This window comes from Leopardus geoffroyi, chromosome B1 (genome assembly GCF_018350155.1).
Source record: "Leopardus geoffroyi isolate Oge1 chromosome B1, O.geoffroyi_Oge1_pat1.0, whole genome shotgun sequence".
Classification (NCBI taxonomy): Eukaryota; Metazoa; Chordata; class Mammalia; order Carnivora; family Felidae; genus Leopardus; species Leopardus geoffroyi.
The window spans coordinates 201,539,307-201,554,989 of record NC_059327.1 but is presented as its reverse complement, the minus strand read 5'-3'; the positions used below and the strand labels follow the sequence as shown (position 1 = coordinate 201,554,989).

Sequence of the window (15,683 nt, the reverse complement as noted above, 5' to 3'; positions counted from 1 at the left end):
TATATTTGAAATGTTTTATTTAATGCTGAAAAATTTACCCTGGGAGACAGGAGGGTGTAAAAAGAAAGGAAAAGGCACCGTAATTAAGTCCTTGGAAATGATGAGGGTCTTTTTTTCTCTTGTCTTTCAAATAACTTCACTTTAATGTTAACTTCAAGCCCAAACATTCTGGAAGGTCAAGTCTCTTGGTAGCTATGGGGGCAGGAGAGGCAGGATGAGCTCCAGGAAGAATGGGGTGCTGGGGTCTGCGGTCACTCTGACTCTAAAGCAGGGTCTTAAGACATGAGAACCAACCCTGAGCAGCAGGAAGACAAATGACTCAAGTTCCAGAAGGAAGGTACCGTGTACATCCATGAATGAGGGCCCTGGGCAAAAGCCGAGGCGAGCGGTCCAAGACCGGGACCCAGAGGAGCAAGGCAGGGCCTCGCCCTCCAGACTCCTTCCCGCTCCGCCAGACCCTGCTGTGTGAGCAGCCCAGTCCAGCCGGCTGGTCTGCAGAGCGCCGGCCACCACCCGAAGATGCTTAAGCCAAGCTAGCACAGTCAAGGTCAGTTTCAGCAGAAAAAGATAACTGCGACCGCGATGAAAATCCTGGAGAAAGTGTACTCCAGAACTCAGAGGCGTAAACCTTCTAAAACGAGTTCTTCCGAGTAAGACGCATCACGAGCATCAGAGCAGCAAGCAGCAGCCCCCTGAGCTGGCTCAATCCCGGCACCCATGCTAACCCTCCCGCACCCAAGCTCCCCCCTGGCCCCTTTCTGCACACAAGGGAGCCTGCCCAGGGCTCCCGTGCCCGCCCAAAGTGAGCGGAAACGGGGCAAGGGGCGGTTTCCCGACTTGAGAACTACAAGCTGGAACCCCACGCTGCCGACAGTCAAGGAGCAGCTCATCTGGACCCTGTTCAACCCCAGAGTCTTCCTCTAAAGCTTATGCGGAAACTTCCCGTGCTTCTCCAGCCTCACTTCCCACCTGCCCCACCCTGGCCCCCACCTAAAGTGCCGTGTGCTGGGGCTGTGCTGGGGTGTCCGCGTGGGTGGCCATACCCCCCCCCCACCTCCAAGGGAGCCCCCAGCACCAGCCACAGGTCATGTCACAGGGTAAAGCTGGCAGCTGGCGGGCGGAAAGTCGCTCCTCTAACCCACAGCACGAGTTGCGTACCAAAGGGAAGACGCAAAAGGAAATTACCCAATCTCATAACCCCAGACTGAACATAAAGGCCAATCGTCACCTTAAGGATCACCTTAGGACTACGTTAAAATAGACCTGTATCGGCGTCCCCCATGATCCGACGTAAAATCGTTACTATTGCTTCTTTCAGAGGACCACGAAAAGAATTTATAGCCTAAAAGAAAGGAACTCAATTTGCTTAAAAAAGAGCAACAACGGGTGGGGGGAAAAGCGTTTCCTTCCCCCACCCTCACCCCCGGCCCTCCTGGCTCCCGGAGCCGCGCCCCGACTCTCCACGCTGCCGCTTCAGGAGGCGTCCCTGGAGATCCAACCACTTTCCGTGAGGAAATTTAAAATCCTTTTCTTTAGCACTTTGTCCAAATAGCTAGGCAGGCGACTTTTGGAGGGAATCCCCTGTCGCTTCTGCAGGTGGTCTTTGATGATGATCGTCTTCACGGTCATGTAGCGCGCGGGGCTCAGGTTCAGGGAGCTGCAGAGCACCTTCTCGCGGTCGGACAGGAGCTCGAAGCCGGGCAGGTTCTCGATGGCCGCAAACTCGCCGTCCTTGCCGTCCTCCCTGCCCCGCCGGGCGCCCGCCGCGCTCCTGTTCTCCTTCCGCTTCTCACGCTTGTGCCGCGCCGCCTCGTACTCGGCCGACTCTTCCATCTTCGTGATGCCGTTGCGCCGGTAGCGCTGCAGCTCGCGGATCTTGGCCCGCAGCATCTTCTCCTTGTGCATGTTCTCGAACAGGTCGTCGAACTCCTTGCACGACATGAACTGGTAGAGCGGCCGCAGCTTCAGCCGCAGCTCCTTCTCCTCCTTGGTGATCTTGCGCTTGGCCGGCCGCTCCTTGTCCTTCTTGTCCTTGCCCAGGAAGGCGGGCACCAGGTTGTAGTCGCGGGCGATGTTCTTGCGCCGCTGCCTCTCCCTGAGCTTGCGCACGTACATGTCCACGTGCGCGCGCTTCAGCTCGATCTCCACGTCCTCGTCGTCGTAGTTGACCGAGAGCCCGCTGATGAGCGTCTCGGCGTCCTGGTCGTACTCGATCTCGTAGTCGTCGCGCAGCGGCATGTACCCCAGCTGCTGCTGCTCGGCCACCGAGATGTCTAGGGGAGGCAAGGGGGTGGTGAGGCTGGGAGACAGGGGCCCTCCGCTGGGGCACGTGTGGTCGGTCACCCGGTTGGGGATGGTGTCGGGGATGCAGGCTTTCCCCAGGTTTCCGTGGATGTACATGCTTACGTAATGCTCCATCACCTCCTGGGGGGTGCGGGAAGCTCCAACGTGAGCGGCCATATCTTCCTACAACGACAGAGGTCACAAGTTATTCCCAAAGTCGGAGTGTCTGGCTCGGGGCTTGCACGGTTCGCTGAACATTTTCACAAAGGTGTGCCTGGACCGCTTCCTGTCCACACCTCCCCCACCCCCAAAGGGCATTCGATGGCTCCTCCTTGTAAGCTGGGCCCATGGCAGGGATGTGGGCACTAGAAGGAGCCGTCAGGGACTATACGGGCAGGGATGACCCGGGCAGGCACAGCTTGCCGGGGCTCACTGCGGGAGTCGGCTGCACGCTGACACCGGAACCCCCATCTCAGGTCCAGACTTTGCTCTCCTGGGTCCTTGCAAAGGACCAGCAGAGCCCACTGCAAACCCTGCACTCTCGGGGGCAGCAGACTGTCCCCCCTCTGTGAGCGGAACAGGACACGGGTGGGCAGTGGCCACAGAGCTCCTGAGGTGCCCTGCCTCTTCCCAGTGCGACCAGAGCTGCCTGCCCAGGGCTCCCGACCACAGGAGGGACCCTGTTCCACGGCACTGCCCGCCTCCAGGGCCCCCGGGGGGTAAGGAGGTGGCAGCCTGTCCCTTTCCTAGGTGGCGGTGCAGAGGACCAGGTAAATGCCTCTCAAAGGGGTGGGGACCATCACTGATGACGGCGTCCACAGTTGGGTAGTTAAAATCGGCCCGGTGCTGCGAGCACTCACTCCCACAGAAGGTGACCCGTGAACACAGGGTTATTAACGAGAGGAAATTATACAGCTCCCCCAATCTTTTCCTTCTGCCAAGAGGCCTCTTCCTTAGTCAACCGCTAAAGCCACTTCACAAAGTAGCTGCCCGAAATGCGCACTCATTCACCGGCAGCCACTCGGCCCCCGCCTCCAGCCCCCACTCACCCTGCACTCTGCTCTCTCGGCTCTGGCGGCCGCCAGGGCCCCACACCAGCTGCTCTGCGCCCCAGTGACACTCACCCCTGCAAGACTGGGGTGGTCTCTGCACCCCCAAAGCCAAACTGGAATCCAAGAAAGCAGCCAACCCACTGGGGCTGACTGGTGACAAATGGGGCGCTGTGGGAGGGCCACGCTCCCACCCCACATCCGGCCCGCACCTCAGGCACACGGGGCACTCTTCCCACTGGGTACCAAGTGCCCAGTGCAGGGCTCCACAGCCCGGGGACAGGGGCGATGCTGGGGCCTAATGGCAGAGGCCTCTTGCCAAGAAAGGGACAATTAAAGCAAAACCAGATTCTGGTCTTAAGGAGATGGACTGTGGACATGATTAACTTCTCTAAAACATTATCATTTGCATCAAATCTGTTCATTATATTTCCCAGGAAGCATCTGGCTCCCCCCCCCCCAAAAAAAACCCCAAAAACAAACCAAGTCACAATCATCCCCAGCATCTGCTGCCCCTGTGTGACCCATGCTGGTCACTTCCCATCTCTGGGCCTCGGGTTCTTACCAGTAAGGGAGATAGGGGTCAGCCCCTCGCCTCCACAAGTGCTGCGGGCACCGTGGACAGAGCACGGGCAGAGGCTTCCGGTGCAGGAGCCGGCTCTGCGAGAGTGAGGGGGTGGCCAGCACAGGCCGGTGGGTGTCCTTCTACCCTGGCGAGCCGTGCCGGAAGAACACCGTCCCCGACACCATCCCTTTCGGGAAGATCCGGAGGGCACAAATGCCCACGTGTGCCCAGCCGGAGCTCCCAGTGGCCTGGCCGGGCAGCCTGAGGCATGGCCAAGCCTCGCCCGTCGGCTCCCCCACCCCTCACCGCGGTGGCCGCGGCCCCTACCAATTCAGAGTCGAGTGTCCGGGGAGCCTCCTGGGGGAGGGACTGGGGTGCCCCTTCACCGGAGGCTCGGAGGGGCCGGGCTGCAAATCCGGGCTCGCGCGGTTACGAAGTCGGGCCCAGGCCTCGGCTCCCTCCCTGGCCGGGTGAGGAGGCCTGTAGAGACAGCGGCTGCGAGCGTGCAGAAGCCGAGCCGCCCTCCCAGAGAACGTCTGCTCACCCCGAACCTCGGCCATCTGCCTTTCAAAAACCACTGGATGCTCAGAGCACCACATCCAGGATGAAATTTAAATCCTGAAAAACAGAAGGGTTCTGAGGAGTCACATCGAATCATATCTGACCAAACCAAGGTATTTTTATTTATTTGTTTAGAGGTTCTTCCGATCACCTTTGACACTCTGGGAACGAGAGCAGAGAACAGAAACTGCAGGGAAGCCTCGGAGCACTGGGTCGGAGCAGGGACACACGGGACCGCCCTCGCCCAGCAACGGTCCCCTCAGACACGCAAGGCAAGTGCAAACGCATCACGGGAGCGTGTGTACACGCTGCTACTTTTGTGCAAAGGAGCTGGAAGACAAGATGCTATTTGCTGGGGCTACATCAGGACACGACAGGACACTCGGCCACCCGGGGCAGCAGGGCTGAGCTGGGAAGGAGCCACTCCACCATACACCTGTTTACAGCTTAACTGTTTTCAGCTGTATGAACACATTGTCCAATTTTAAACTGTAAGGAGCAATCCCCCAATGGGAGGAAGTGTCAATGGCTGTGGGCCCAGGACCTGGCACCACGGCACAGTAGCCAAACCCGAATTACAGCTGAACAAAATACCAGCCGGCACTCTCCGAACGGGTCACAGTCACAAGAGACAGAGGAAGAACCATCCGGACTGGAGGAGACACGTCAGCGAGACATCACTGGGGGCTCCTGGGTGGGCCCCTGGCCGGTCCACGGTGAGAGAACGGTTCTGCATCGACGCAAACGTCCTGCTTTCTGGAACCACACCGTATGCATGCAAGATGCTAACATTTCGGGAGGTTTATGGGACGGACGTATATGGGAACTTTGTGTACTATTTTTTCACTTCTCTGAATGAATCTAAAATAAAAGTTATTTAATTTAAAACATAAAGTTAAGGGGCACCTGGGTGGCTTGGTTAATGAAGCATCTAACTCTGGATTTCGGCTCAGGTCACGATCTCACGGTTCACGGGACCGAGCTCCGAGCCGGGCTCTGCGCTGACAGTGCAGGGGCTCCTTGGGATCCTCTCTCCCTCTCTGCCCCTCCCCCGCTGCACGTGTGCTCTCTCTCAAAATAAATCACTTTTTTTTTTTAAAGTAAATTCTGCCTCCTAATTCCCTGTTAAAGAATCCTAAGAGTTACATCCAAATGTTAAAAAAGAAAACAGTACTTAAGAGAGGACTCTACCGTTACGTGAACAGCGCCCCCCCCCCCCCCCCCCCGCCCGGACATTCACAGGCAGGTGACAACAGCAATGTCACGCTCTACAAACATGCACCCTCCTAGGGACACATGGATGCAGGCTGACCAGTGACCGCGGCTCGGGACACCAGGTGTCTCCTGCCTCACGCCCACAGCCTGGGCTCCCCACCTGGCCAGGCAGGTCAGCCAGCTGTGCCGACGCTCCGGACATCTGGCCCCTCTTCGCGTGACAGAGGGGGATTCGGACTCTTACGTGGACCCAGGTTATGAGTATTTACGAAGCCACAAGTTAGAGGGACCAGCGTCTTGTCACCAGGGGCCCAGGACCCCCCTGACTGATCAACCTTATCCGTTGCCCAATGACAGCTAAAAGACCTGCCAGGAATGATGCTGGCCATCAGCTACCACTGGAAGAGAATCGCCCCCAGGGGCCGCTACCTTAGTTTAATGATCATTGACGAAGGCCCAGGAAAACACACAAAACCTGAATTTTCAAAGACTTTGAAATAGAGAGTAAGATGACAATGGAACAGTCTAAACGAGAGTGAAGACACAGCTTTGGCTCTAACAAGAATCCACAGAGGACAGACAGGTTCCGTGGAGCTGAATTACAGTACGGAATATATTTTAAAAGAGGATTAAACACGGCAAGAGACACAGCACCCCACCTTATCCTGGCATCCTGCCCGCCACCCCCTCAATGTTTAACGTTCATGTGTCAGCAGTCACGCAAGACCTGCCTCCCTCTCGTGAGGGACAAAGTGTCCTGTCACCTCACTACAGCGCCACAGGTGACAGCAGCAGAGCGGTGCCAGGGCAGTTCTTTCCCTCACGTGTTCAAGACCAAAGTTTCTGCTTAATATAGATGACGGACAGATGGACAGGCAGACACGCAGGTGGATGGGCAGGCGGAAGCAACAAAGTGGGTCTGGGGGAATAGATCTGGACAGGCAAGTTCAACTCAACGAAACCACATAAACGTACCGGGCAGCTGGCGTTCTCCAACACAAGGAGCATGTGGGTCAGCACCCCACAGTCTACAGTAACACAATCCCAGTTTTGTTTCTTTATGTTAACTAAAAACAAAGACACCACTTTTGGAAAAAGATAAGGAGAGAGAACTACTTCCTTAAAGTCCTTTGAAAAATCAAGGACAACGCGCCTCCAGGACACTGACTGGGGCTCTAAAGTCTACTCTCCAAGGTCACTGGACTCCCACTAGGACGCCTCCCCTCCAGGACAGGAAGTAAGCACCCCAGTGAGTCATGACTCCACACTGGGTTCTCTGGGCGGTCTGGTCTCCTTCCGGCCCTTTCATGGCTCACTGGAGCTAGCCTCCAGCACCTGAGCAGGGACAGGAAGGAGAGAACAGTCCAGAGAAATCGTGGGCGATGTGTGTGGGCCGGCTCCCGCCGGCGGAGCCGCTCAGGGTCTCTCTCCTCTGTTCTGTGGCCTGCACACACCTGCAGCCGCCCAAACACTTCCTCAGCTAGGCCTGTCTGCCAGGCACATCCTCCAGACAAAAGCAAACCCAGCGGGGTCACTCCTGCCCGACAAACCTTTAGAGGCTCCTATCGGCCTCCTATCAGCGAGTCCACTGCCTCTCAGACTGCACTGGCCCGTGATCAAGGGGAAAATTTAAAAAAAATTTTTTAATGTTTATTTATTTTTGAGAGAGAGACAGAGCACGAGCAGGGAAGGAGCAGAGAGAGAGGGAGACACAGAATCAGAAGCAGGCTCCAAGCTCCGAGCTGCCAGCACAGAGCCCGAAGGGGAAAATTTTAAAACACAGGGACAAGGGGTACTTGCGTGGCTCAGTCAGTTAAGTGATTTTGGTTCAGGTCGTGATCTCACAGTCGTGAGATGGAGCCCCATGTGGGGCTCTGTGCTGGGCATGAGCCTGCTTGGGATTCTCTCTCTCCCTCTCTCTCTGCCCCTCCCCCACTTGTGTCCTCTCTCTCAAAATAATAAACTTTAAAATAAATAAAATTAATAAAATTAAAGGGGTGCCTGGGTGGCTCAGTCGGTTAAGCGTCTGACTTCGGCTCAGGTCATGATCTTGCTGGTTCATGGGTTCAAGCCCTGCGTCGGGTTCTGCGCAGACAGCTCGGAGCCTGGAGCCAGCTTCGGATTCCCTGTCTCCCTCTCTCTCTGCCCCTCCCCCACTCACACTCTGTCTCTTAAAAATAAACATTAAAAAAATATTTTTAGGTAATAAAATTAAATAAAACACAGAGATGATGTAAGGGTCTCCCATAAAGCTAAACGTTTCCACTTAAAGGACAGCCCTTCGTTGCCAGATTACGTTGTTCTTATTGGGCAGTACTAAGATAATCTTTTTTTTTGCAAAATGGTAACAGATTATTAATTGGACCTTTTCCTTTTTTAAATATCCTCACCCGGCAAACTTGAAGCTAGCAACTCAGCCTTCGGAACTTTTTTTTTTTTCAACATAACTAGGCCACCAAGTCTGGGGGTCTGGGCAGCAAGAATCCGTCAGGTCGGCCGGAAGACACATGTGCTTCCAAAGGGCCTCTCAGATCCGCGCTCGCCCCAGTCAGACCCCACGGGCCACAGGGGCCCTGGGACCCCTGCTGGGAAGCCCTTTCTCGGTGCCGCCAGGCGTGGCACCCAGTCCTGGCTCCACCCTCACTGACTGAGGACTTGGACAAATGACTTAAGCTCCCAGTGCCTCCGTTTCCTCATCTGAATTAGGGAAGCACCACCACCACCACCACCTGCGTCGTGCTGCTGGGGCGAGCAGGTGACGCACGGCCCTAGCCGGGGGCTGGCTGTTGTCGCTCACGCAGCTTGTTCTCGCCCCACACCCAGGTCCCCTCCTCCAGGGAGCCCGCGGTAACCCCCCGAGCTAGGTGTGGGTTCTGGCTGGGCCGCTCGTGGATTGTGATCCTCACCCTCCCAACTTCTGCTTCCTCATCTGTCGTCCCTCCTCTCACAGGGTTTTGTTAGGATCAAGTAAACCATCGTCACGATGAACAGGTGTGTGCGTCTGCACGGGTCAGCTGGATGCATCCCCCGTCAGCCCCACGGCACAGACGAGCAGCTCAAACCTCGGCTGCAGCTCCCCTCTGGGGCTTCCGGAGCTGGCAGTCTCGCTCCAGAGCACACGTCCCTGTCACCACTGTCATCCGGGGCATCTGGCGGGGCAATGGCACGGTGCGCACGGCAGGGAGAGCTGTGCAGTCAAATGCCTCCCGATCCTTTAAAAAGGCAGAGCGGGGCCAGACCGCGGGGCTTCCGCGCTCCTAGAACACCACCGTCTCCAGCTCAGCGCCCTCCCCCCCCACCGGCAATGTCTGGGGTACGCGCACTCTTTGTGTACAGGCCGGCTCTGCTACCTGTAGCTTCCCAGAGCACCTCCCCGGGCAGGAGCCCTGCTACCCCCCCCCCCCACCCTCAGGGCACACCCCTCCTCAACCAGCAGCACCTGCCCTGGAGGCACCAGGCAGAGGCCAGGGCTGGCTGGCCTCCCCAAATGCTCAGGAGCCAGACTCAGAGGCGGAGCTTCCTTCTTCTTCAAGGCAAGAAGCTTCAAAGAGACAGAAGCAGCCAGAAGGGCAGCACACAAACCCACGGGTCCCTGGACCGCCCTGCAAGCAGAGACCCCAGGAGCAGCTGGGGACAGCAGAAGGGAGCAGAGGCCTGCACAGGGCCAGTGAAGAACAGAGAGCTGAGGGATGTCTGTGTCCTAACGGGCAAGGAGGGACCGCTCTGGCTCCGGCCCCGAGGAAAAGGGGGGACGAGACCCAGAGCCCCATGGCCGGCCTCCCGCTCTCCTGCCTGGCAGCTCGCTCAGCCAAGTCTGTGAGCCCAGCACAGCGGGACACGGTCCCTTCCAAGCTGTGGGATGTGCGCCCGCCGGGCCCAGGGTCGCCTGACCGGTCACCGGCCTAACACCCGGGCCTCGTCTCCCAGCTGCATCCCGCCCGATCCGGCCTCCAGTCACCCGCAGAGGTTAGAGAAGAGCCACCCGCCTCTCAGGGGCTGGGAGGACGGGGCACCCGCTGCTCGGCCACCAAGCCCGGCCGTCCCCGTGCAGCCCCCGCCTCCCCCGCAGACACACTGGTGGTCGGTGCCACCTCCCACATCAGAGGCCGACGACTAACACCGGCTTGTCATCGGTCCTTACAGGCCACCAGCTGTTCCAGGGACCCCATTTCCCTTGGCCCCTGAATCCGCTTACGTGGGAACGTTCTGCAATCCTCGGTTCCAGGTTCCCCAGCCTCCTCTCTAAATTCAGAGAACTCACACAGCTGTGACTGGCCCTCGAGGGGACGAGAGCCTTTCGGGTCAAATACACCTGTGAGAGCGTCACCAAGTGTGTCACAGCATGACGGGGCCTCAAAACAGGAAACAGGTGACCCAGTCATTCCACCGCGAGGCGTTTACCTGAAGGAAGGGCGGGCGCGGACTCCGACACGTGTGCAACCCGTGCCCCCCGCGGCCAACTCCCAACAGCACAGGTGGGAGCAGCCCGGGCATCGGCGCCGGACGGACGGACGGTCGGATGGACAGTGGGAGGGACGCACAGCAGAATGTTACTCGGCCTTAAACAGGAAGGACTTTGAGACACACTACGTGAATGAACCTTGAGGGTGTTAAGCTAAGTGACATAAACTAGTCACAAAAAGCCAAATGGTGGGGAATTCCTCTTACGTGAGGTCCCAAGAGGAGCCAGATTCCCAGATGGAAGGCAGGAGGTGGGCGCCCGGGGCTGGGGGCGGGGCAAGCAGGGCGCTGTTGTGAAAACAGGTAGTTTCTGTCTGGGACGATGAGAAAGTTCTGGAGGTGGTTGGTGGGGATGGCTGTCCGACAGTGTGAACGTAACTAATGTCACTGAATCGGACACTTAAAAATGGCTAAAACAGAGGCCCCTGGTGGCTCAGTTAAGTGTCCGACTTCATCTCAGGTCGTGATCTCGCGGTTCGTGAGTTCACGGCCCCGCGTCGGGCTCCGTGCTGACAGCTCAGAGCCTGGAGCCTGCTTCGGATTCTGTGTCTCCCTCTGTCTCTCTTTCCCTCCCCCGCTCGCACTCTGTCTCTCTCTGTTCTCAAAAATGAATACATGTTAAAAAAAAAAATTTTTTTAATGGCTAAAACAGAGGCGCCTGGTGGGCTCCGTCAGTACAGCGTGTGACTCCGGATCCCAGGGTCGTGAGCACAAGCCCCACACTGGGCGTAGAGCTTACTTTAAAAAAATGGTTGGGGCGCCTGGGTGGCTCAGTCATCAAGCATCCGACTTCGGCTCAGGTCATGATCTCGCGGTCCGTGGGTTCGAGCCCCGCGTCGGGCTCTGTGCTGACAAGCTCAGAGCCTGGAGCCTGTTTCAGATTCTGTGTCTCCCTCTTTCTCTGACCCTCCCCTGTTCATGCTCTCTCTCTGTCTCAAAAATAAAATGTTAAAAAAAATGGTTAAAATGATAAATGGTATTTGTATTTTACCACAATAAAAAAAAAGGAGTTCTTACTCTCTCTACATCAAAGGTTCTTAAGGGTAGGGTCCCCGAACCAGCCCCAGCACCACCAGCATCGCCCATGAAGTTGTTAGAAATGTGAATTCTCACACCAGACCCCAAGGCCCCAGACCTATGACTCTAAACCCAGAACCAAGGCAGGAGGGGGCAAGGTTTGTGTTTTAACACGCGTCCCCCCACCCCCACCCCTGCCCAGGGTGTTCTGAGTCACACTGCAGTTTGAAAACCACTGCCCTGCATAAATCTCTTACTTCTGGCTGGCTTCTCCAGCTGGGCTCTTCCCTCCCCCTCCCTCTCCTTGATGGCAATTAAGAACCCCACTGTCAGGATGCTCCTGGGATGGGCCTCCCCGTTCTAACCAACACGCAGAAGGCCTTCCGCCTTGGTGAGAAGGTGAACGTTCCCACGGTTCCCAAACATGGCTGCGTGGACCGCATCCGAACTCCATGGGGGTCTTTCTATAAACACGTATTTCCAGACCCTTACGGATGCCAATTCAGGAGGTCTGGGGTGGGGGTGGGGGGGGGGGGCCCTGGGAATCTGGGACTCCTCAGGGAACTCTGCATGCACTCAGGACACCAGAGACAGATGGTTCTGGGCATGGAGTCAGAGGACCTGGGTCAAATTCCGGCTCTGCCACGTTCCTTCACCCACAGCGGTTTCCAGCAAGATCTGTATCTCTTAGCTCTGAACATGAGCAGCACCCACCACAAAACCGGCTGCTTCCAGGCTCTCGACACCCTTGTGATGTGACTCTGGCTCACTGTCCACCTGTCAACCCTTCCCTGGTGTCATATTCACCCTCCTCAAAGACACGGGCACACAGTGTCAGAGCACAGCTACACAGTCCGTCCGCAAACCCTCCCGGGCTCACCGGGAGCGTCCCTCAGCCACACCATCCCTGTGAGTCCGTGCTTCAGCCCTCGGGCAAATGGGAGCAAACAACGCCTGACTTCCCGCCCCCCCGCCAGGAATCCCACACAGAGCAATGCCATCTGGAGGTAACAGGTCAAAAAAATTAGAGCGAACAGGCTCACCTTCCTCTACACCACTGCCAGGGATTCGTGTGCCGCCTCTCTCCACACGGCACCCCAGCCGTGAACCCTGCACTCCCCTGGTCCCCTGGCCATCTCCCCGCTTCCCGTCCCATACACTGACCTCCCACTGAACCAGGTCAAGACTCTGCCTCTCTGAAAAGCCCTTCCAGGCCGGCCACACCTTTAGCTGCACCAGTAAGCTCCCAGCCTCTGACCCACAGTACTTAATCCTCTTACACAAGAGGTTAAGGCCCACACTTCGGAATCAGCCAGGCCCGCACCCGAGCCCTGACTCTACGGGTGGCAAGAGCCAAAGCATCCTGGTCAAGTATTTTAAATTCTCCAAGTCGCCGTTCCTCGCCTGTAAACTAAAAACCCACTCCCGGAGCTGTTGTGAAAAGCACGTGACGGGGTACGCATGCCAAGAGCCTCACTCAGAACGGGCACATGCTAAATACGGCACACGTGGGACACATCGCTTACGTGCACGTACCTGGACGTGTGCTCGGAAGGAAACCCCACGACGCAGAACTGCAGAAGAGCCTCAGATGAAGCACAATGAAGTCTAGCGGGGAGAGCAGGTGGCCCGAGAGAGCACAGCTAGAGAGACACGAGAGCCCGCAGTCTGGCAGCACTCCAGGCGTGGTCAGCAGGCAGAATCTCCAGCCTCCCCCTGAACCCACCGCGGGTTCGGCAGGGAGAAGCCCCCTCGGCACCCGGGCCCGAGCCCCTCCTCCTCCGGCTTTGTCTCTTCTAAGAGCTGAGACTGCTGGCTGCTTTGAGGAGGAATCCACAGTCCAACAAGCTCCCCAGGTGATTCCTGTGCACGTTCGCTTCAAGAGTACTGCTTTGGAGAGGGCCCCCTTCCAGCCCCACGCTCCCCCCAAAATACTACAGACAGCTTAGTCCTCATGTGTTCCCCCACGGGGCTGCAGGGAAGGCAGCGTGGACCAGGGAGCAGGGCAGCTGGGAGTACAGACTCTGACGTGTAGCTATTCAGTTCAAAACGCGCTGCCCAGGGCTGCTGGGAAGATTTCACGGGAAACAAACTGCTCAGCACACTGCCTGGCACTCAGCAAAGCGCTGGGGCCACCTTAGCTATTTTTGGCAACGACTGCAGAGAGAAGTGCGGTGAGAACGGAGAGGGAAGCCTCTCCGAGGCTCTGATGTGGAAGCAGAAAGGCCAGTGATGAGCCGTGATCGGGAGGAAGAGCACTCTAAGCAGAAGAGGGAAAAAGTGATCCAAGGGGTAGCAGCTGAGGTCTCCGGAGGCCATGAGATTTACTCTAGGTAGACCTGGAAACCACCGAATGCTGATGTGTTGGGACATGTCCGCAAAGATCACTCTGATCATGGTGCACAGAATGGGCTGGAGGGCACAAGACTGAAGCAGGAAGACCAGCTAAGGAGGCCCCAGAGGTGGTCAAGGCAAGAGAGAAACACCAGCCTGGACTAAGGTTGTGAGCAGTGGTTAGGTTCTGGAAATACGCTGGAGATACAGCTGCTGCCCAACTGGGCCTGGAAGAAGGACCCGAGGACAGAGGGCTCTGAGTCTGCAGTCTGCGAAACTCAATGAGGTGGGGGCAGGTCTGGGTCACGTAGGGTCAAGATGTCGGAGCGATGAGCAGGGAGGACGTCTGGTAACGGCTCACCATCGAAGGCTGGAACTTAGGGAAGAGGCCCTGGCTCAAACGAGTGAAGGCCGCTTGAAGCCAGAGACGAGGCCTTTCTTTCCTGCAGAGTCCTTCAGCACTGCGCAGAGCGCTCAGAGCAGACGCTCAATGCACATCAACGCATTTCAAGACAAAATGAGGCTTTCAGAGGATGGCCATCGCCATGCTGGCGCTTAGGATTCGTGGAGCGGTGCGTGTCTGGGAGTTGAGAGAAGAGGAAGGATTCCCAGGCTGCAGAATGGGTATTAGTCCCCGGAGGCTGGCTCACTTCATGGAAAGGAAAGCAGGCCAGGTTTGGGAATGAGGGGAGAAGTGTGGAAAAGTCTTCCACAGGGAGCCCAGGAGGAGGGGAGTATTGCCAGAGAAGCAGCAGCAAGATGAAACACCGGTTCGGGGAAGGAAGGGGGGCCTCGTGTGGAAGGGTCTGGAAAGATTAAGGAGCTGGGGTCGTGGCTCCTCTCCCTACTTCTCATCGCGCCTGCAGGTGGACACGGATGAAAGCTGCCCGGCCCCAAGGGGGAGAGCTCCTCAGAGACTGTCCAGAGAAGAGCAGCCCCTCTCCCCCCACCCCCCAGGGGCCTAGCACACTACCCCGCTGGCCTACACGAGCCCCGATCTCGCCTTGGCCTCTCAGCTCGGCCTCCACACCCCACTCCCGGCCCAAGCTCCTTTGTTCGGAACTCACCCAGCACTCGTCCTAGGGTGTCCCGGGCCTGGTGGGGACCCGGGGAGCCACGAGTCCCTGCCGGGGGGACACCGGGCACACGCCCCGACAACCGCACAAAGCCAGCGGGGCCGTGTACAAAGCAAGTGCACGGACGCCTGAGAAGGCGGAGGGCGGGCGTGAAGCCTGTCTGGCCTCCACCACCACCACCACCACCACCGTTCCCCGGGGCAGAACCGAGTCCTTCGCCAGTCCGCGCCCCTACTGCTCTGTCAAGTCCGCCGACCTGTCCCCGTCAGGCAACTCGACTCGAGTCAGGCGCGGGTCTTGCCCACAGTGTCTGGCTTCGGCCAACACCTATGGAAGTACTCCTGAGGTCAGGAAAGCCACGGTCCGAACCCCCACCTTGCTACTTCCTGGCTGTGTGCCCCGGGGCAGGTTGCTTCACCTCTCTGCGCCCGCCTCCCCGCCGGCGCGGGCACGGAGCGAGCAGGTGCGCGTCGTGCCGGCCGCTCACCCAGTTTCCGAAGCCGAACTGCTCGATGGCATCCAGCAGCAGCTGCTCCTCGCGGCTGGTCCAGCCGCCCTCGGCCTCGGGCCCCCACAGCGTGAAGCGCCCGCCGTCCACCAGCTGATAGCCGTGGTAGCGGCGGTGGTGGCCGATCTCGGCGCCGGCAGAGAAGCACTCGGGGCACAGCTCGATGTCCTGGCACTCGGTGCAGCGGAAGCGCAGCGGGCTCACCTCGGCCAGGCAGTACACGCAGTACTTCTTACCGAGCTCCGCCATCTTCCCCCGCCCGCCGCCCGCCGCCGTCAGCGCGCCGCCGCCCGCGCCCGCCGCCGCGCTCGAGCAACCGCCGCCCGCGCCCGCCGCCACCGCGCCGCCCCGCCCAGGCGCCGCCGGAGCCGGCCAGCCGGGCCGCGTCCCGCCTCAGCACGCAGGCGCCCTCGCGCCCGGCCCGGCCGCCGCCGCCGCCGCCGCCGCCGCCGCCTCCGCCGCCGCCGCCGGCTGCACCGCGCAGGCGCCCCGCGCGCGCCACCTCGCGGGGGCCCGGCACGCCGCGCTGCGCCTGCGCGCCGCTCGCGCCGGCCGCCCGCTCCCCGCGGTGCCTCCCGGCCGCCCCGCCCCAGGCCCGGCGCCGGGAAATGGGC

The 15,683-nt window shown here is 58.6% G+C and overlaps 1 protein-coding gene across 1 annotated transcript; it reads right to left on the bottom strand.

The window, feature by feature from the left end:
- Positions 1-15,426, bottom strand: TADA2B (transcriptional adaptor 2B). The gene is made up of 2 exons (XM_045474647.1): positions 15,049-15,426; positions 1-2,466 (listed from the first exon to the last, which is right to left on the bottom strand). Exons 1-2 carry the CDS (start codon positions 15,316-15,318, stop codon positions 1,474-1,476), a joined length of 1,263 nt encoding a protein of 420 aa, XP_045330603.1. The 5' UTR covers positions 15,319-15,426; the 3' UTR covers positions 1-1,473.
- Between the last annotated feature and the right edge of the window lie 257 nt (positions 15,427-15,683).

Bases quoted from the DNA above. Each gene is read 5' to 3' on its own strand.
- TADA2B (XM_045474647.1), bottom strand. From the start codon at position 15,318: ATGGCGGAGCTCGGTAAGAAGTACTGCGTGTACTGCCTGGCCGAGGTG. The intron at 2,467-15,048 runs GTGAGCGGCCGG...CTGTCGTTGTAG, and splicing joins AGTTCGGCTTCGGAAACTGG to GAAGATATGGCCGCTCACGT.